General features: G+C 42.3%; 1 protein-coding gene across 1 annotated transcript in view; it reads left to right on the forward strand.

The window, feature by feature from the left end:
• The first annotated feature begins 334 nt into the window (after positions 1-334).
• C8H10orf67 (chromosome 8 C10orf67 homolog) overlaps positions 335-22,989 on the forward strand; it is a 158,705-nt gene continuing 136,050 nt past the window's right edge. Inside the window, exons 1-2 of the mRNA XM_047743397.1 lie at positions 335-669; positions 15,070-15,190. Of these exons, the coding sequence (XP_047599353.1) occupies positions 482-669; positions 15,070-15,190 (309 nt within the window). The 5' untranslated portion in view covers positions 335-481. The remainder of the gene's footprint in view (positions 670-15,069; positions 15,191-22,989) is intronic.

Consider the following 22,989-nt stretch of genomic DNA (forward strand, 5'->3'; position numbering starts at 1 on the left):
TCACCAGGGCGCCCGCTTCCTTCTTAGTCTGGCATTGCTCTGGGGCGAAGGCTCATTATGTCCTAAGCATGGAAGGTTATTACCAGGGGGCGCTGTTCCTCCTCCTCCCCGAGGCTGCCCTCCAGCGAGGAGCGCAAGGCCGGGAAGACTAGGGTCCCAGCGCGGGGAGGGGTGCTCGCGTGCAAAGGTTGACGCTCAGGAGCCCAGTGAGCGCGCCGGCCTGGCGGGAGCTGAGCGCAGAGGCCCCAGAGAACACAAGGTGAGGAGAGCCTGGGGCAAGGAGGGACTTCGCAGGGGTGTCTAGACGAGTCCAGCTTTCCTGGGGACATTGCAGCGGCGGCCTGGCCCATGAGCGTCCGGGACAGAGAGCGCCTCGTCCGGCAGCGCTGAGGCCGGCGGGCCGTGGGAGCTGGCCACGTCCTGTCCGCCGCCGCCGCCCGCCGCTTCCCGCGCTCCGCCCGCTCCTCCCCCCGGGGTCGCCATGGCAACGGACGCCGGGTTCTGGACTCGAAACTCCCGCGAGCCCGCAGCTGCGCGGGAGGTCCACGGCCCCAGCCGCCAGCCCCGGGCTCCGATGGAGAGCGAGGACGACACGCCCGAGACCCGGGAGTGCCGGAAGATCCTCGAAACCCTCGAGTCGACTATTGAACAATTCCGGTTCAGCCCCAGGTGACCCGAGACAGCCGCCGCGCCCCCCGCAGCGCCACCTCCCCTTCCTTCGGGTCCGTCAGCCCCCCGCGGCACCACGCGCCCCGCGCCACTTTCTCGCGACTCCCTCCCGCGCTCCAGGCCCGCAGGCCGGCTGGTTTGATTTCTTAAGTGTATTCACATAAACTGAGAACGGGGACTCTGGAGCCACAGTGCATGGGTTCAAATCCTGCGACCCTCTCCAGGGCCCCTGAGTCGGGCGAGTTCCTTAAAAACTTCTGTCGCAGTTACCTCATGAGGAGACAGCCGTGAGGGCGTTGGACGGTGCTACTTCGTAGTTCAGAGAACCTGAAATGAGTGCATCCGTGTAACTTGTTTGCAAGAGCGCCATATGTATGTACACATAGTACCCTCTAGGTGTTGGCCAACATCATCTTGATCCATCCATCCATCCTTCCTTCCTTTCTTTCTTTCTTTTTTTTTTAAGATTTTATTTATTTGACAGAGATCACAAGTAGGCAGAGAGGCAGGCAGAGAGAGAGGCGGAAGCAGGCTCCCCGCTGAGCAGAGAGCCTGATGTGGGCCTTGGGATCCCAGGACCTTGGGATCATGACCTGAGCCAAAGGCTTTAACCCACTGAGCCACCCAGGTGCCCCTTGATCCTTTCTTTAAATTTCCTTGCTCTCATCATCCTTTGCTCCCCTCTGCCCACATTTGTCTGTTTGGATAATGTAGAGTTGATGTGTCTGGGAAAATGTGTTTTTCCTTCCAGAAACCTGTTAAAATCAGTAAGTGGCCAGCACTAGGTCAGCTATTGTGCAAGCACTTCGAATTCCCTAAGTCAAGGGCTCCATCGTGCCAGGTAGGCTGGTTTGGAGACAAACCTGACACCCTGAGGCTCCAGAGTGAGAAGAAAGGACCAGGGTGGTACTGGCCGTGTGGTGGGGACTGACCGAGGGAGACCGTGCTACCAGCGGAAGGGGGTGTGTTTGTGAAAATAGATCAGGGTAGACCTAGGATTGGTGGTTGTGGAAAGCACATTATTGGCAGCGGCCCATAATAACAACAGGGGCACAGTGTCTAACCTGTTCTGCTTGTTTACTGATAGCAATGACTTCCTGCCTTGGATTCCTGGGCCTTGCCTGGTGTGGAGCTCAGCAGCAAAACACACCGGCTACGCCCAGTGGTCAGAATGAGGGTGCCAGGTGCTCAGTTAATGCGCAGTGCCTGAACAAAGGACCCACTGATGCCAGTGTTAATTTCTCTTCCCCCACAGTGCTAGAGGGGGCTGTGCTGGTGTCTGGGAAGCGGGAGAGGCTGGAGTAGGGACTGCAGTCCTGGATTTCAGGCAGAGTTTGGCACTGGGCAAGCAGCGATCTACAAACCCTCTGAAGACCCGCCTTTGTCAAGTTTACATTCTAGTCAGGAAACCAATGATAAGCAAGCAAAGCATGTAATAAAGAAGTTAGTGGTACGTGCTAAGGAAGGAACAGCGGGGAGGGAGCAGAGGCACTGGTATGCGGGGCAGGGAAGTGGATTGTAATTTTAGATACTGTGGCCCAGGAAAGCTTCTCAGAGATGATGTTGGGGTGAGGACCTGCAGGCTTGACGGAGGAACCATTCTGATGCATCAGGGAACGAAGTGTTCCAGCCAAAGAACAGGAGGCAGGAAGGGGTGGGCCCGGGTGTCGCAGGCCCAGCAAGGAGCCCCGTGTGGCTGGAGCCCAGGGAGAAGGGGACAGTAGGGGAGAGGTGAGAAGTAAGGGGACCATGCCAGGCAATGTCACTGACTGGCTGTCCCACAGTTTAACTCAATTCTGACACTCTGCTACCTAGAGACAGGCGTCACATAGCACAGGTGAAGGGCCCAGTCCTATAAGACTGTCCCCCGCTCAGATGGCAATTGCAAGTCAAGGTTGTTACCTGTGCTTCTGACCATTCGGCCTGAAGTGAAAGGTTCCTATAACCCCTGCTGTGGGTTCAGTTAATTTCCTGGAGCCACTCATAGAACTCAGAAAACCAATTTACCTACAGGTGACTAGTTTGTTACAAAGAATATTAAAGGATACAAATGAAAGGCCAGACAAAGAGATTCTTAGGGTGTGGTCTTGAAGGGTCTGGAGCACAGAAGCTTCTGTCCCCATGGAGTTTGGAGTGTGCCGCCCTCCTGGGTCCCAGATGTGTTCTGCTTCACCCACCAAGAAGCTCGATGAAACTTGTAGTTCAGAGGTTTTTATGGAAGCTTCATTACATAGGCCAAATTGATGAAATCATTGGCTTTTGGTGTTTGGGTCTAACCTCCTTCCCCTCCAGAGGTGGATGTAGGAGTGGGACTGACTGGTCCCACCCTCTAATTGTGGTTGGTTTCCCTGGCAACCAGACTCCATCCTTAGGGGCTTTCCAAAAGTGCCCCCATTTAACATGGACTCAGCCCTGGTTCAAAGGAGTATGTTATGAATTACAAAAGACCCACAGTTCACCTTTTTCCACAGAGACTATTTCAGGAACTGAGGACAAATACCGAATATAACAAGAGATGATCCCATTGCTCAGGTCATTTAGGAAATTCTAAGATTCTTGGGAGCTTTGAGGCAGGAACTGTGGATGAAGACCAAAATATTTATTTCTTATTATAAATCATACTGTCACAGATGGGAAGCCATGAGGGGGGATTGTGCAGACGAATGATTTGATAGAATGAATCTTTCAACAGGATACTCTGGCTGCTGTTTTGATAATAAGTTATAATGAAGATAAGGGCAGAAACAGAGACACCGGTTAGGAGATGGGGTAGAAATAATTTTTGCTTTGCCCTTGTAGGTTCTTGGATGAGATCAACATCATTATAAAAGACAGATTAATAGGAGTAGAATAAAATAGGAGTTTAATAGCATGTATGCCTCTTGTAATCATAGGAGATAACCAGGAAAACAGAGTAACTCCCAAAATGGCCCAAGCCACCCCTTTAAATACCATCACCTAAAGACAAAGGATGGGGATTGGGTTGAGGGGGGTGAGTTATGGAAAGTTGCCAGGAAAAGCACAGTAAACAGAAGTAGGGCTGTTATGCAGATTTTAATTGGTGCCTTCTTTATTGATAAGATTCTCCTGTGATTTACTCATCCTTTTCTTCCTGGTATAGAGGAATTTACAAATTCCTCTTACAAATGGGGCTATCCTTCATTAATGTAAATTTCTCTTCCAAAGGAGTAACTTCTACTTTGTTTGCAGAACTACTCCTGTGTCTGCAGTTCTCAAAATAATTAGCTCAAAATAATCCTTGTGCCAAAGAGGCATATTTTGGGGTGCCATATTCTGCTACCCTTCAAGTCGGATGTTCAGAAGAGAGGTCCAGACTGGCTCTATCAGTTTGGGAGTAATTAGCACAAAGAAGGTTGTAGGGGTGGAGGGCTTGGTGAGATCACCTAGGAAGTGGGAGTGACAAAGAGACGTGTCTTCTTTGAAGAGGAAAAGAGGGAAGCAGTGTTTTCCTTATTTAAAATTGAACAGTACACCATAGCGAAAGTTTAGCACACCTAATACCATTTTCTCTAATTCGTTAATAAGCATTTGTTAGGATAGATTATTCTGGGATCCAGTCAGAAGTGTCATTGCATTCTATTAATAAATATTCATGGGTCTGTTTTCTGTGCTAAATTTACATGTTAATTTCCTATCTAGTTTATTCAAAAAACATAATTGTCATCTTTCCAAGACTGTATTTTATGCATAACAACTAAGCCATTATTCAGAAATCGAATTGCCGGGATTATAAATAAGGCCTGTGTAGGAGCCACTTAGCTAATTTGTTGTGATGTGGGTTTCATTCTAGGCAAGGAGGTTGCCATTTAAAATCAGAGACATTTGGAATTTGACGGGAAACTGAAGAATGAACCTTCATGTCTCACTTAGATTCTGAATGAGCCAGATCTTTCTGAGCTATACAAAATTTAAGACTCAAGGGAACTTAGAGCCATGAGCCTTTTCTCCCTAGGGATGGAGAATTGGGAATTGTCCCTTCAGGCTTATGATTTTATTTTTTTTTTAATTTTTTTTATTTTTTAAAAGATTTTATTTTATTTATTTGACAGAGAGATATCACAAGTAAGCGGAGAGGCAGACAGAGAGAGAGGAGGAAGCAGGCTCTCCGCTGAGCAGAGAGCCCGATGCGGGGCTCTATCCCAGGACCCTGGGATCATGACCTGAGCCGAAGGCAGAGGCTTTAACCCACTGAGCCACCCAGGAGCCCCCAGGCTTATGATTTTAGAAGAGTTCTTTCCTCTCTTCAAACCTCGAGCTCTGTATCTTTGAAACAAGAAAGTCAGTCTCTCTCTTATGAGATTATTGGGAGGATGACCTGAAGGGAAAATGCGTGTGTTAGTGCATATATCTTAACAAACCACATGGGACAAGTTAAGCACTCAATAAATAACGCTTAATATAATTAACTCTGTAGGAGGTATCTATCACATTTTTGGATTTGATTTTAAAATATTGTAGTGTTATAATATTAGGATACTATATTAGGAATAACTAAAAACATTATTCCAAGTTTTAAATCATATCCTGAAAATATATGTATTTGGGGTGGTTTTCTTACACTTTTATTTTTTCCAGCTTTATTGATATGTAATTGACATGTAACATTATATATTCATAATAGCTACCCACATTCCCTAAACCTACTGCCCACAATAGATTTTTTGCTTAAAATGGAAAAGAAAGAACATACATGTTCAAGCTTAAAGAAAGATGAAGTTGTATAGTTAAAAGGAGTTGCTTGGCATTGGGGAGGCTAAAGGATTGCATTTGTAGACAAGGAGGAATGAAGCTTGAGGTCTGTTAAATGTGCAGTGTTGTAGAATATAAGGAAACAGGTTAAGTGACTGTTTGTATTTATGATGATGATCTAGCACTCAGGATCTAGACCGGAGCCAGAAACCTCACCAGTATGTGAATGGGGAAATATTTCCTGTTCCTTATTAAATATTAAGAAGTATTGGGGAAAAAAAACGAAGAAGAAGCAGCATTTTTAACTAGTAAAGGGCAGTAAAGGCCTCTTTGGGGTCTTGTAATAGCAAACGCAGAATGGAGCTGTGATCCCCAAGGCAGGAGAAGAGTAAACAAGAAAGGAAGTAAGAACTCAGAAGACCCTCACTCCCCCTCCATCCCACTGCCACCCAAGGCAGAGATCAAGATGTCTTGGGAGAGGACTCGGCTGGTGGCTGAGAAACTTGTCAGAGGGTGCTGGCCGGAGCTGGGCCACTGGGTGGCTTGTTGAGCAGCTGAAAGATACAGGCAGACTAAGGTTCCTCACCCAGCTGGGAGATCCAAATCTTCATTCCTGAAGGTTCTGGGTTCTCAAAAATAACCCTCCTTGGGTGCCTGGCTGACTCCATCAGTGGAGCCTGCAACTCTTGATCTCAGGGTTGTGAGTTCAAGCCCCAGGTTAGGTGTAGAGATTACTTTAAAATCTTTAGGGGTGCCTGGGTGGCTCAGTGGGTTAAGGCCTCTGCCTCCGGCTCGGGTCATGATCTCAGGGTCCTGGGGCATCATCGGGCTGTCTGCTCAGCAGGGAGCCTGCTTCCTCCTATCTCTCTGCCTGCCTCTCTGTGTACTTGTTCTCTCTGTCTGTCAAATAAATAAATTTTTAAAAAATCTTTAAAAATAAATTTAAAAATGTTCCCTCTACCCTTCAGGTTCTTGGCTGAGACTCCCTGTAATAAAAGATTAACAGGAGAAAAACAAAGAGAAGTTTAATAACATGTATACCTCCTGTATACATGCAAGATACCTAGGAACATTTAGTAACTCCCCGAAATGGCCCAAGCTACCACTTTTCATATCATCTCCACCTAAAGGCAAAGACATTGTTGGAGGGTGAGGGGGGAGCCATTATGGGAGGTTGTCAAGCAAAGCCCAGGAAAAGGAGGGCGCTGTTGTTATGGACATTGAAGTCCTTGTTCAATTTCTGGAGATGGAGTGGTCCTCTCTTCCTGGTTCAGCGGGGGAGACAGGCTTACAGATGGAGATACCCCTTATAAATGTACGCGTCCCTTACAAAAGGGTGACTTCTACTGTGTTTTCAGAGCTTCTCCTATGCGTGCTGGTCCTTTGAAATACCTACCTCAAGACAGTCCTTCTGCCAAAGAGGTGCATTTGAGGGTGGCAAATTCTGCTCCCCTGTGGCAATGTAGAGAGCAAAATGGAGTCTCACGTCAGGCGGGCCTGTCAAGCAGTGACGCAGACAGACAAAGTAGTGCAGCTGGGAGACAGTGCCAGGACCCACGTCAGCTGACGCCAGAGGCCTGCGGAGACCCACACCCAATTCAGTCCCTTTACGCAGGGAAGGATTCTGCCAGAACACCGTGGGACTCTTCAGGCCCCTCTGTGTCCGACCACTTAAAAAAGGTAACTGCCGCCGAAGGCTGTGCCTGATGGATCTCCAGACAGAACCGAGAACCTTCCCTGCTTGAACATCAGAGGCAGTGAGTGCCGGGAGCTGACCCAGACCAGATCCGGGCGTCATCTCAACCACATGCCCATAGACTGACTTCATGTTTGGGTCCTTAATTTCCTAAGCCTTTCTAATCCTGTTTGTCATGTGGCTTGTCTTCTGTCCTGCTTTGTGTGCTCTGTAGGCAGCCAAGTTTGATGACAGGGTGAAATGTCTCTGAGTCTAGAATCCTGAACCTGCTTTATAATTGCGATTTGGGGGTACGGGGTGGCTCAGTGGGTTAAGCCTCTGCCTTCGGCTCAGGTCATGATCTCAGGGTCCTGGGATCGAGCCCTGCATTGGGCTCTCTGTTCAGCAGGGAGACTGCTTCCTCCTCTCTCTCTGCCTGCCTCTCTGCGTACTTGTGATCTCTGTCTGTCAAATAAATAAATAAAATCTTTTAAACAATTGTGATTTAACTTTGCTTTATGATTGACTAACGCTGACATTGTGGAAAGACACAACTCATGTGTGCGTCTCCACAGCATGCTTATGACAAGTATGGAAATGCAAAGAAGCACCCCAGAGGATCCCCTGGGTTCCAGACATAGTGTTCACTGACTCCGTTGTATACCGACAACCCACTTGCTCCTTCATACTCAGAATCAGTCACTTCAGCCAGACCCCATTCTCTGCCTTCTGGTTCAACGGCCAAAGGACTACCAGGTGGTGAACTATCAGTTCAATTAAATCTCATTTAATTCAATGGAACTATTGTATTTCTGGATGAAAACATTCTTCCCCTGAGAATTAAGACCTCCAAGCCTGGGGCGCCTGGGTGGCTCAGAGGGTTAAGCCGCTGCCTTCGGCTCGGGTCATGATCTCAGGGTCCTGGGATCGAGCCCCGCATCGGGCTCTCTGCTCAGCGGGGAGCCTGCTTCTCTCTCTCTCTCTCTCTCTCTCTGCCTGCCTCTCCGTCTACTTGTGATCTCTCTCTCTGTCAAATAAATAAATAAAATCTTTAAAAAAAAAAAAAAAAAAAAAGACCTCCAAGCCAGCAGATCATAAAGTAATACTTTATGGGAGCTGGTTATTAGGTATAAGAGAGAGAGGAGTCGCCTCCACTTCTGTCTCTGGGTTCCTGGACAGACCTGTAGCCGTGGGAGAGACAGCAGCCCATACTGATTCAAAGCATAACTGCATCCTGTAAGACAGAAACACATCTTTTCATGGATCTGTCTCACAACTGCCATAATTAAATCCTCAGTAAGCTTTGAGGGGCCAGCCCGTACTGGGTGATGGGATATGTGATAAGACCCATCATCTCCAAGGGCATGAGCCCATTGCTGCACTTCTTTTGCTATGAAATGAGCACTTTTATCAGAAGTGAAGATGTGCACGATGTCACGATGGTGGATAAGGCATTTTGCAATGGATGGTGGTTCTGGCAGATGCATTATGGTCGGGGAATACAAATCCATATCGCTAGTCATATCCATATGTAGATATTGCCATAGAATACGTACGTCTACGCCAGGGAGGCTGATGACAGAGGTTTAGTGTTACCAGGCGGCCACCAGGTGGCTGGCTATCCCCACTGGTTAATATTGGCATATTAGGGACTCACTGTTGATCTCTGTTGTTGGCTGAGGCATTCAGTGCTTGCCGCAGCCAGGCCAGACTTGGTAAGGTGAAGTCCGTGTTGTTGAACTCCATCCCTGCCACCATTGCCATTTCGTTCAAGGGCCACTGAGCGAGCCCTGGGATGGTTGCAGAAACTAACTGCTATCCAGAGTGTCTCATTTGACCTGCTTCATCACTGAACACTTTCTCTGTGATGGATGCCCTTTGGTGAGTATCCAAATGGAGCACAAGAATCTTTATAGCCTGTGCCCACTCTTTTATTTTTTAAAAAACTTTATTTATTTATTTAGAGAGCATGAGTGGGGGGGAGGGGCAAAGGGAGAGAGATACTCTCAAGCCGACTCTGCACTGAGCACCAGAGCCCGATGTGGGGCTTAATCTCAGGACCCTAAGATCTTGACCTGAGCCAAAACTTGAGTTAGATGCTTCAACAGAGCCACCCAGGCGCCCCTAACCTGTGCCCCGCAGAACTCTTCCCCAGACTTTCTTGTCACCAGTCTCTCAGTCTTCTTCCTTCCAAGTTCCTGGCCATTATCCACTTAAAATTTTAGCAACAGTGCATAAATTAATACAGAGACACAATTCTGGCGAGCTCTCATTCAGAAAAGTAAACAGGTGAATGTACCACTTTAATTCTCTTCAGAGGAAGGATTTTCCTTCACGGCTGTCCTTCAGGGTCACCTCTGAGCGGGGCTGTGGGACTGTAGGTATCCCCCTTCGGACGACAGCACCTCCTGTTAACCAGGCCTGAGTCTTTCCTTCCTCAGTCAACTGATCAGACAGAAACTTCCCATGAGGCTGTACCTATGGATTCAGGGGGAAGAGGCAATGGAGCAGGGGCTAAGGGCTCCTGGAAATGTCTTTCCTTCTGCTTGAGCCTGGTGTTTTATGTCACTTCCATCTTATGAGACTAAAGCTGCTCATGCCCAATTTTATGGTTTGGTGGGTCAGATAAAACCCAGTTTATCATGGGAAACTCAGGCCTGATGACTCATGTTCAGGCATTCAGTCTTTTCCAGGCTCAATAGCAAGCCAGGTCTGTTTTTCAAAAGAATGATAGTGATCTATACAAGAAGGCAGAAGATCTGCTCGAAAATCCTAGACATCTCTGCTATGATTTTCTTAGTGGCGCTTGCCAGAAGATCACAGATAATTCCTCTATTTGTCATAGACAAATAGTGCCATTGTCTGCTGGATCACAATGCCGAGTGGAAGAACAGCTTGTACTACTCTAGATTTCTTTTATTCCAGGCTCCCAGAAAAACTGGCAGCCTTACCTGTGACTTGGAAAATGGGTTGAAGTAGCGCACACAAATGTGCTATACGTTGCTCCCAGTACCCTTTGACCAACACCTCCCCATTTCCCCACTTCTCAGCCTCTGCAACCACCAATCAACTCTCTGTTTTTGTGAGTTTGGGTTTTTTAAACTCTCTCTATAAATGAGACAATACAATATTTATTTTCCTCTGTCTAACTTATTTTACTTAGTATAATGCCCTTGGTGTTCATCTATGTTGTCACAAATGGCAGGATTTCCTTCCTTTTTTTAAGGTGGAAGAATATTCCATTGTATATAAACATTACATTTTCCTTACCCATTTATCCATTAATGAGCACTTGGGTTATTTCCATGCTTTGGCTATCTTTTTTTAAGGATTTTATTTATTTATTTGACACAGATCACAAGTAGACAGAGAGGCAGGCCGAGAGGGGGAACCAGGGTCCCTGCTGAGCAGTGAGCCTGATACGGGACTCAATCCCAGGACCCTGGGATCATGACCTGAGCCAAAGGCAGAGGCTTTAACCCACTGAGCCACCTAGGTGCCCCTGCCTTGGCTATTTTGAATAATGTTTCAATGAACCTGGGGTTGTAAATATTGAGATAATGACTTAATTTCCTTTGGATATATACCCAGAAATGGGATTGCTAGTATATAAAGTATCCTATTTTTAATTTCTTGAAAAAGTTTCCTTTTCTTAATCAAAATTCCACTGACCAGCCTTACCTGTTATTGATGACTCCCACCTTAATGAGTCACCTCGCTGGTGATTGCCAACTGCTGATGCTCTATTTTCCTCATTTCTTTTCTTTTTTACGTTTATTACATTTACGTACCCCATCTCCCAGTCATGCTGGCTCTGTGCTACTGCTCCTGTTTGTGACATTACCCTACAACATTCTTGGCTACTAGCCCATTGGCCTTTTCCTCTTCATGGCTCTCAACCTTTCTCACCATGGAGAAATTCACTCATGTCATTGACCCCATGCTGATTTCTCCACTCTGGCAAGGGAAAGGCAAGGATGGAATAGGAAAATGGAAAAGAAAGTGCCTATGTATGACTTTAATAAGTGGAACTGTGGGAAGACTGTATCTTAGGTTGAGGGTACTGCCCAGGTATAGATATGTTTTGAGAACATTTAATAGGTGAGTATGGTACATCAGGCATATGTAATGAGAGGGGAGTTTACCACTGCTTCAGAATATATAATGTATTTTTGTTTACTTGCTTACTGGTTGTCTCTCCCTTTAGCATGTAAGTTCCATGAGAACAAAAACTTGGACTTGTCCACTCCTGTTATCTTTGGTGCCAGAAACAGTGCCTGGCAAACGTTAGATACTCAGTTATTCTTTGTTAAATGCACGAAGCTCAGACAAGTAGTTTGCACCCATATTTTGGAGGTCAGAATAAGCAGACTGAATTTCGTTGTCTTGGACAGGGAAGGCTATCAAAGTCTTTATAGCAGGATAGTAAAACATCCTGAGTGTTAGTAAGATACCTTTAGGGACCATGGGAATGATAGATGAAAAAGATAAAAATTTGGAGGCTTGTAGTAATTTTAGGAAATGTTTGTTGTCTATATTTTGTGGGATACTTGTTTGAAAATATAATGATTTTTATTTTTATGTTGTGTTTTAAAAGATTTTCCAAATGTATAAAAAGAATTTCTGTAAAACGTGTTCTAGGAAAAAGACCTGCGACATGTACAATTTGTTATCAATAATAGTTGTCGTCCGAGGAGCCTGGGTGGCTCAGTGGGTTGAAGCCTCTGCCTTTGGCTCGGGTCATGATCCTAGGGTCCTGGGATCGAGCCCCGTGTCAGGCTCTTCAGGCTCTCTTCTCGGCGGGGAGCCTGCTTCCTCCTCTCTCTCTGCCTGCCTCTCTGCCTACTTGTGATCTCTGTCTGTCAAATAAATAAATAAATAAATAAATAAATAATAGTTGTCATCCTTTGAAGGTATCAAAAACATTTTCCCTGAAATTTTATGTAATCACCACTTATAAATTGGTTTTCTCTTATTTCTTATAAACTGCTTGAAAACATATGTTTTAAAACTTTTATTATAACTGGTCATATGATTCATCCATTTCTATAGTGTAGTCCATTATCATACTTATTTTTAACATAATAATTATAATTTAGTGGTAGTTTTCACACATGATTTTTGAAAATGGTTACAAATCTTATATGGACAAAGCTTTAAATGTTGACGATCTTTCTAGTTAATTACTATATCTTAGTCTTAAAAAAATTCGATATGGGGGTGCCTGGCTGGCTTAGAAGAACTAACAGCTCTTGATCTTGGGGTCATGAGTTTGAGCCCCATATTGGGTGTAGAGATCACTTAAATAAGTAAAAAGCTTTAAAAAAATTAAAATTAAAAATTCAATACAATTTATTGAGAGGACTTTGTGGGTCAAGACTCTGTAGTGTGTGAGATGTTACCCTACATATAAGCTAACAAGTTTGCTTGTCTCATGGCCGTTAGCAGAAGACCCAAGACTCATGGCCGTTAGCAGAAGACCCAAGACTCCTGGGTCAAAAACAAAAGATTTTATCATCATCGCAGAAACAGTATCCAGACCTTTGTATTCATTTGTGTTGATTTGCCATGCCTCTCAGTGCCATGAGGGTGACACCAAAGACCCGTCATGGATACGTATACACTCAGAGTGTTGCATTAAAGGAAGGGATCCCTGAGCTCCCCACTTCCATAGTAAAGAGTACCAGCCTGCTTCTTGGCAGTAGACAGGCATTACCTCATCCTTGAAGGTTGCTCAATGTAAACACAATTCTGAGAATGGCCTGTGTAAAGAGTGGTCAGGATTTTGCATTCTTGGCATATGCAGAAGGAATGTGCAGGGCCACTCGGGGTCCAAGGAGATTGCCTCTTCCAACAGTAGTCTGATAGTGAGAAAAAAAAAAACAATGTAGGCTCCTAAAATGAAATTAGAGCAAATCTAAAATAGAATTTTCTGTGGAAAAGCACCAGAAATATTAGTTGAAACTGAGATATACAACGTTACTGCTGTTCCCTGCCCGTTGGAGAACGCTACTGATGAGCTTTGTTAAGGGGTTGATATTGATGAATGTATAGAAGATTAGTTGAAAACTGAGTGGGGCTAATCGAAAATCATTATATTAAGTGTTAAACATTAATATAAATTTAAACTTAGTCTTTCTTGGTTGAATATGACTATACTTCAATAGTTTTTTACAAACATGATGAAAAAATGATGATACTTCAGAACACCGTAGTTGAAAGTGACAACTACCTCCCCAGCACCGACAAAAGTTAGCATTTCTTGAGGACTTACTATGTGACATGCATCATTCCAAGTACTTCTAGATATCAACACAATAATCCTGACAATATCTATGAAATAGGGACTCTTGTTTTTCACAAGAGGAAACTAAGGCACAGAGAGGTTACATAATTTACATAATGTCACATAGCTAGGGTATCGGCATGCTTTTAGCTCTGATCGACAGAAGCTCTCACGTTGGTGCATTTATTATATGACATTGCAGGAAGGCCAGAGGTATGACAGGTTTTAGAGCTAGTTGAGTCAATAGCTAAACTAAGTTGTTAGTCAAAATTATTTCTGTATTTTTGTTTGTTTTAAAACTCATCATCTATGTACTGGCTTTGCCCTTTGGCTGGCCCCACTTGTGGTCACCAGATGGCTGTGGCACTACTTGTGGTCACCAGATGGCTGTGGCACTTCTTGGCATCACTTCCACACATGACAATGTTCAGAGTCACGGAGGAAAACTCTCCTCCAGTGCCCCTGTGTAGGAGCATGAAAAGCTTTACCCCAAGCCCCCCCAAAGATCTTTCCTCATGTCATTCTTGCCAGAACCAAGTTCCATATCCACTGCTGAAACAATCTACCCAGAAGCGTGGGATCTTTGTGGTGGGCTGAGACCAGACAAGAGTTACTCTTGGCACTTGGAATAGGATCACCCTGCCCTGAATTCTGTGGGACGTAAACCTGAGACTCTGCCAGCAAATAAAAAGGAGAGAAAGGGTTGCATGGGGTGCTCCCATCAGGGTCTGGTCCAGCTGATCAGCAGACAAGGGAAGACAGAAGCACACTCTGTCTTCAGAGCCTGCACTGAAAATCTGCTAATTCTTTTTTATTTTTTTAAGATTTTATTTATTTGAGGGGCACCTGGGTGGCTCAGTGGGTTGAAGCCTCTGCCTTTGGCTCAGGTCATGATCTCAGGGTCCTGGGATCGAGCGCTGCATCAGTCTCTCTGCTCAGCAGGGAGCCTGCTTCCTCCTCTCTCTGCCTGCCTCTCTGCCTACTTGTGATCTCTGTCTGTCAAATAAATAAATAAAATCTTTAAAAAAAAAGATTTTATTTATTTGAGAGAGATGGTAAACCAATTCTATGTGAATGTAAATAACATTTAAAAGAAAGTGAAGTATATTTTTCAAAACAAAAACTCTAATGAGTATAGTGTCATTGCTTTATATGTTTGTACATCTTTATGACACCTGACTTAATGCATGATAGCTGAATTCTCATATCTGCTTCTACAATTCATGTCATAACCTGTCGCTCCTAGAAAACTGCCCTGAACATTTGTGAGAGCACGATAGTGGAAAAGGCAAATAAAATATTAATACCGTTAGGAAAATAATTTTGACCTTGTGGGTTCCCTGGAGGAGGAGCCTGGAACCCCAGGGGTCCTCAGGCCACACTTTGAGAACCACTACCTTAAAGTATTTTTGCTTGATATGCCCATGCATAACTTTTAATGGCTCTGAGCAGTAGCCCAGGTAAACCAGTAGAAGGATATTAAAAGGAGGCTCAAATTGATCATATCTCAGAAAATGGAAATAAGATGAGTTTCAGAGCAATATGCCCCAGGGCAGGGAATTGGAAGGGAAAACCCCAGATCATAAGCAGCCAATCTGAGCTTTCCTCATTTTACCAGTCCCTTTGAATCTTTAAATAGACACATAAACACATATTTTAAAGGAAATGGCTATTCTATAAAGCACTTTTACTCTCCATTTTTTTTTTTTACTCTCCATTTTTTTTCCAGACTTACTATTTCAGATGATTTGAAGGTTGGCTTTTTCTGCACAGACCATGCTACACAGACAGATTCCAGCGAAATTCTGCCCTTAAAAGAGTTGAGCTCATCTACAGAAAAGCTAATACGGGTAAATCTGAATTTATTTTCAAACTTCTGAGATTATTTTGGGTATTGTTTGCCTTGATGTCTCTTTCCTTCACAGAACTGAAATGACTAAAAATTTTTAAATTCACAAGCTGAATTGGATGGCAGTCATGTTTTTTAAAAATAATTTGTATCAACTACTGCTTGTATTTAATCATGCTTATATGTATTAACTGGTTTAGTGAAATATGTTGTTACTCTCTCTGGAATTTTTTGATATCTGTGAACATTTTCTATTTATGGTACTTTAGAAATTATGAAATATTTTTGGATTGTAGAAAAATGTGGAGAGTCATATAGTGAATCACTGTGTTGCCCAGCATACAGCTTTGTCAAATCTTGACTTTCTACCATATTTCCTTTGGATATTTTTTGACTGTAAAGAAATAGAACATTTCATATACCTCAGATATCAAGAGTTATTAAAACACCTAATCAATAAAACTGTCACATGGGATAGCATACTACTATAAATACTCTTGTGTGCTTTGTTTCTGTTTCTTCACTGAACAGCATAACTTGAATATCAGTCCGTATTGGTAGTTTCCTTGTCATTTTCACAAGTATATCCTGTAATAAAATGTGCTTCATTTATTTAGCCCTCTCCCTATTAATGGGCATTTTGGTTGTTTCAAATCTTCTACTGTGATAAAGAATTCTGTACATACTCAGAGGCCATCCAGTCTGTGGCATAAACTTAGAAGTGGAATTTCTGAGTCAGAGGATGTATGCATTAGTCATTTTGAGGGATATTGCCAAATTGCTCTGCGCAGAGATTGTACCAATTTACACCCCCACCAGTAACTTCTGGAAGCGTCTCTTTTCTTACATACTTGCCAGTTTGTTGCCTTTTCTAATAATACCTTCAGAAAAGTTTTGTAACTTTATTTTCTTACAGCTGGTCATGTCCAAATGGCTAAGTTCTGGGCAGTAGAATTAGATGGAAATATTATGTGGCAGCTTTGGAGAACCTTCTTTAAGAAATGGTTTACGTGGGGCGCCTGGGTGGCTCAGTGGGTTAAGCCGCTGCCTTCGGCTCAGGTCATGATCTCGGGGTCCTGGGATCGAGTCCCGAGTCGGGCTCTCTGCTCAGCGGGGAGCCTGCTTCTCTCTCTCTCTCTCTCTCTCTCTCTGCCTGCCTCTCCATCTACTTGTGATCTCTGTCAAATAAATAAATAAAATCTTTAAAAAAAAAAAAGAAATGGTTTACGTGCACTTGCCTTCTGCTGCTTTACTTCTTCCTTCTCTTCTCCCTTCCTCCCATCCTTCTTTCCTCGCTCCCTCCCTCCCTCACTTCCTTTCCTTATTTCTGTGCCTAGAACACTGATGCTATGTAGATGTATTAATCCTCACTCATATCTTTATTTCTAGTTCATAAATTTCCTATCTTTATTTTTTAATTTATTCTACTATTTTGGTTTCACTTTGTTTTCCTTTTTCTGATTCCTTGAGTTGGAGCTCAGTATCAATTAGAATGTCATACAATTCTATTTTTAAGAAATATAACTATATTGGCCTAATCAAATACGAAGTCACTTAGAAGTAGGCATCTGTAGTTGGGGCAGTAGCTCTCTGTTGTCCTCTATGTGCCAGACTTGTTTTATCTTTCTAAATCTCCATTATTAGTGGGTGGCTTTTGCTTTCATTTTTCTGACCTCAGAGTAGCAAGATGGCTGCTCCGCTCCCAGCCTCCATCTGCATTTCACACAGGAAGGAGACTATGAGAGAAGTAAGGGGGGCAGTGGTGACCATGGTAGGAAAGCAAGAACTTTACATAGAAAACCCCAGCTTATCGATCATTGGTCCTAACTATATCACTTGACCACCTCAACAGTAAGGAGTTCTAGAGTAGTGAGCAATTTAGTTAGACATAGTTCTGTCCAGACAAAGTCCCAGTCCTCTCAGTAAGGAAGAACCAGGGTGCCTGGGTGGCTCAGTGGGTTAAAGCCTCTGCCTTTGGCTCAGGTCATGATCTCAGGGTCCTGGGATCAAACCCTGCATCGGGCTCTCCACTCAGCGGGGAGCCTACTTCTTCCTCTCTCTCTGCCTGCCTCTCTGCCTACTTGTGGTCTCTGTCTGTCAAATAAATTTAAAAAAAAAAAAAAAGAATATTCTTTAAAAAAAAAGTAAGAAAGAACCAGTGTAATGGATCATGGGTTTGGATAGTGGGTTGTCAGCTCCCAGTGCCTACAGTGCATCATTTCTGTGGCCCCTCTTTTCTTTTATAAGCATTTACAGTCTTGTATTTCCCCCAAAATACTTCTTTACCTTCACCCCACAAATTTGGAAATGTAGCATTTTGTTAGTATTCATAATACTAATTATTTTTATTAGTTATTGCTTTTAATATTGATTAGTATTATATTGAAATGCCCTAACATTTTCCAAGTATGCTTTTTAGTTATTGTTATGTTGTTGATTTTTTTTTAAAGATTTTATTTATTTATTTGACAGAGAGAAATCACAAGTAGGCAGAGAGGCAGGCAGAGAGAGAGGAGGAAGCAGGCTCCCTGCTGAGCAGAAAGCCCGATGCGGGGCTCGAACCCAGGACCTGGGATCATGACCTGAGCCGAAGGCAGCGGCTTAACCTACTGAGCCACCCAGGCGCCCCTATGTTGTTGATTTTTAAAGTCAGTCTTTTGTTATCGGTAAAAACTCTTTGTGAGACAAATTATTTGGTGTCTGCAACTTACACTGAGGCTTTGTGTGAGGTCAGTCTTTGTCATTGTGCCCTGGATATGGGAAATTAAAAATAATCTGCATTCATTCGAATAGTTCAGAGTGTATATATATGTAAGTGTATATGTGTACATGTCCATATATATGTATGTAAATGTATTTATTTTGCCATTCTGTTCGATACTAATATCCTTATACCAACATTCTTTGGCATAGTGTTTGCCTGATAAATCTTTCCTGTCCATACACTGACCTCAATTCTGTGTTGCATCCTTGGTATATCCTTTACAGATTATAGATAGTAGGTTTAAAAAGCACCCAATCTTATAATCTTTTCCAATAGCTAGTTTATTCTCTTAATATTAGTTGTGATTACTAATCTATTTTTATTTTTCTGCCAACTTATTTTGTAATTTCTCTTCTTTAATACTTCTTTTTTTCTCCCTCCCTACTTTTCTTTGGATTGATCAACTTTCTTTAGTTCCTATTCTCTCCTCTATTGGGAATTAAGTGAATCATGTTATCTATTTTTTAAAATTTAATTTTATTTTTTCAGTGTTCTAAGAGTCACTGTTTATGCACCACACCCAGTGCTCCATGCAATATGTGCTGAATCATGTTATCTTTATTCTTTTAATGGTTGCCTCCAGTTTGAACATGTGCACTTGGTTTTACAGTGTGTGGACGTAGCCAGAATTTCTAATTTCTGTCAAACAACGCAAAAAACTTACTACTTTTATCTGTAATCACCCCTCATCTTACATGTTATTATTCTCAAGTATGTCAGTTCTACCTTTTTTCCTAATATTTTTTGCAGTTATCTATTCATATCATTATTTTATATACTTAATATTTGTTTTGATTTGCTCACATTTGCTAATTTCTTTCTCACCATTACTTCCAGTATCTCTTATTACTTTTGAGTTTAATTTTCGTTCTTCCTAAAGATCCCTTGATTCTTCTTTCAGCAAAGAGCATGGTCTACTTAGTGTTAGTATTGTACAACCTCACATAACATGTAACACCCTTGAAATTGTTTGTATCTGTTTACCGCCCTCCCCTGTCCCTTACGCCATGGTTATTGTATGTATTATATCTACATACATTATACACACAGCTTATAATGTTTGCTTTAAACATTCTTATACATCTTACGCTAATAAGAAGAAAAACCAGCCTTTTACCTGGATATATACTATTTCTAATGCTCCTCATGTTTTTCTGAAAATCTAAGTTTCCAGTCTATAATAGTTCTTTTTAGTCTGATTCTTTAACAATTCTCAATTTAGGCAATGAGTTCTCATAGTTTTCCTTATTTAAAATATGACATTAATATGGGATTCTAGATTGATAAGTATTTTTTTTCCTTTTTGCTATAGTATTGCTCTTCTGACTTCCTTGGTTTCTAATAAGAAAAGTTTAATCATTCCAAAAGTTATTCCCCTGTATGTACTTGTTTTCTTTCCTGACTGCTTTCAAGATTTTCTTTTGGGGGCGTCTGGTTTTCTCAGTCAGTAAAGCATGCCACTCTTGGTCTTAAGGTCGTGAGTTTGAGCCCCATGTTTTGTGTAGGCGTACTTAAGAAGAAAAAAGATTTTCTTTTTATCTTTGATTTTCAACAGTTGAATTATTATGTACCTAGGTGTGATTCATATGTATTTATCTTGCACGAGGTTTGTTTAGCATCTTGAATCTTTGTTTTTTTATCATATTTGGGAGCTTTTTGGCATTATATCTTCAAGCATTTTTTTCCTACCCTACTTTTTGTATCATCTCCTTCTGCAACTCTAGTTACTTGCATGTTAATACCTCTGATTATGGACTTACATATCCCCAATTTCTGTTCACTTTTAAAATTTTTAGAAATTATTTTCTCTCTTTTGTTCTACTGATTTATCTTCAAGTTCACACACTCTTCCCCTTTGCCATCGTTCTTCTTTTTTTTTTTTTAAGATTTTATTTATTTGTTTGAGAGAGACAGAGGGAGAGAGCACAAGCAGTGGGGAGAAGCAGAGGTAGAAGCAGACTCCCCTCTGAGTGGGGAGCCTGACATAGGACTCGATCCCAGGACCTGGAGACAATGACCTGAGCTGAAGGCAAACACTTAACCACCTGAGCCACTCAGGTGCCCCTGTCACCTTTATTCTTCTATTAAACTGCTCCAGTGAATTTTTAACTTCAGACATTTTAGTTTTCAACTCTTGAATTTCTGCTTGTTTTCTTTATTGTAGTTTCTATTTCTCTGCTGATACTGCCTATTTTTTTCCCATTTGTTATAAGTTTAAATGTTCTTGACTTCATTCTGCATAGTTAATATAGCTGCTTTAAAATCATTGCCTAATAATTCCAACATTTGGGTAATATTGGTTTTGGTCTCAATGATCTTTTTTGAGGGGACTGAATCACATTTTCCTGTTGTTTTTTTTTTTTTTTTTTAATCAGATATTTTGAATTAAACCTTGGGTACTGTGAACGTTATGTCCTGACTTCTGATATTTATATATATATTCCCCCGAAGACTGTTGATATCTTTGTTTTAGCACATAATAAACTTGTTTGGATTCCAACTATAAATGTTTCTTGGTTGACAGCCCAAATCTTATTGGGCTACTTGCAGTCTCTTCCATGTATGTGTGTTTTAGAGGTTACGTTGAGGTTTGTTCTGAGTTTATATACAGACTTTTCACTCCTTCTCTTTGGTTCTTTTCTTTTTAGGAACCCCACACAATTACATTCAGTATGTGTGATTGCTCTGTCTTTTTACTACTCAGACCATAAAGGCCAATGATTTCTAGTTGAGGTTTGGCTGCCTTGTGAGGTCATTCAACTCAGCTGCCCAAGCAGGCATCTCACCCTGCATCGGTCCCTTCCTCTGGCTTTTGAATCCCCTCCAGGATCTCCTGCTTCTGTTTATTCTCCAGAATAATGATTGTGTTTTGCTCATATTTTATCTAGAGTTTATAGTGATCTGTGGGAGTCTCACTTCCAGTGAAGTTTGTTTGACCACACAGGATTTCTCTGCCTCCGTTCCTCAGAACATGCAGTCCACACACGACTGGGCCTTCTAAAGGCAAAGTCATCTCTGCTTGTTCCTGGAAATCAAGGAATTCCTTAAGATTTCACTTGTTTTCAAATATTTTAAAAAATAATTTCTAAACATAGTACCCTTCATGAGTTGACTACATGGTATAAAAAAATAGTCATGGGGCACCTGGGTGGCTCAGTGGTTAAAGCCTCAGCCTTCGGCTTGGGCCAGGATCTCGGGGTCCTGGGATCGAGTCCCGCATCGGGCTCTCTGCTCAGCAGGGAGCCTGCCTCCTCCTCCTGTCTCTCTCTGCCTGCCTCTCTGCCTACTTGTGATCTGTCTGTCAAAAAAAAAAAAAATTAGTCATAACTATTCAAACCTGGGCCTTCCATTTCTAGTTCTATGTTATTAGATTAGATAATCACTTAACCACTGGAAGTCTTATTACCCTCATCTTCAAAATAAAATGTTTGCTGTAGTTTCAGGATACTAAAATGAGATTCTTTCCAGGATGCCAGTACACCAGGTCTCAAATTCCAAAGTGAGTTTGAGTTAGGTTCCATTTGCAGGATTTGCAAAAGGAATGTTGCGTTAGATCAATGACTCTTGGCTTTTTTTTTTTTTTTTTTTGACTCTTGGCTTTTGAAATAGATCAAGGATAATCAAAATAAAGGAGTCAGAAGATGAAGAGGAAAAATTACTGAGGTGATCAAGAAAGCATTATTGCTCTGCTCTTTATATAAGAGTTACCAGAAGCAATCCTCCTCAACTCAAAGTTAGTAAGGCAGGCTTTATGGAACCTGAAGTATGTTTGCTGCTTTTGGAAAACATAGAGGCCTGGTGCTGACCTGTACTTAAAGAAGCTAAGAAGATGAAGTGGCTAAGTTGGGATCATTCTATATTTCCAGGGTTGTTGGGGTGAGGAATGTATGATTGTTTCCCAGTAACAACATGTGGCCTATGAAAGAGGAAGAGAGAGAGTAAGTGCCTCGTCATGGGGTCATTCTGGGCACTATCCAATAGAATGATCTAAAAGGACAGAGGACCCCAACAGTAGGAAGAAGGGAAAAAAAAAGAGTTCTATATTCATAGGGCCTGAGGAAGGAGTAGCAGTGATCACCCAGTCTTATTTTGAATGTGCTTAACTCATGGTAATAATATTCTAAATTCTACCTTGAGGCTGTGTTTGGAGTGACAGTAGGATTTATATTCCCAAGAATGAGCAGAAAAGTCATGGAATTGACTAAAGTCCATTCAGGCCAGGGGAAGATTGCCTAGTGAATACATTTTAAATAGATGGTGGAAGACAAAAATACATTGTATGTTTTGGTGATCAGAAATGATTCTTAGTCAACATGCTGGTTATATATTAAAGTGCTTGGCTAGTAAATTCACAACAAATGTTGATTTTTGCCTATCTATTCTGATATAATATCCACATCTTAGACTATACCTTTTGAGGTATGATAAAGTGTTGTTGTTAGCCCAGATATTTTATTCTGCATGGGAAGAAACCACCAGGAACCTTCTTTCCCTTACTCCATTAGCATATGTTAATTTAGCAGATTAACTGGGGTTCTCCAATGTACATCATATTCCAGAGATGTTCTTAAATGGCAGGGCAGGCTCCTGACTACACTCAGGTCATAGGCCCATGTTGGGGAGGAAAAAAATTTTTCTTTACCTTTGAACATTCTTCTAGCTGGTCTAAGAATCAAATTGACAAGAGACAGATTAACAGGAGAAAAAAACTTAGTAACATGTATACCTCCTGAATACATGTGAGAGACCGAGGAAAACTGTGTAAATCTCTGAAATGGCCTTAATTACTACTTTCAACTAAAGACAAAAGAAGATGTTGGGGGAGGAGGGGAGCAGTTTTGGGAGGTTCTGAGGAAAAGCACAAAAAGCAAGGTTTACTGTTTATGCATATGGTTATGTAGACTTAAATCAGCATAGGAGTTTCTAGAGATTTTAAGTCATCCCCTTCTTGCTGGTATAGGTAGGGAGGCACCTTTACAAGTGGAGATTTCCCTTCTAAATGTAAATGTCTCTTATGAGTGGGTAACTTCTACTCA

This window comes from Lutra lutra, chromosome 8 (genome assembly GCF_902655055.1).
Source record: "Lutra lutra chromosome 8, mLutLut1.2, whole genome shotgun sequence".
NCBI lineage: Eukaryota > Metazoa > Chordata > Mammalia > Carnivora > Mustelidae > Lutra > Lutra lutra.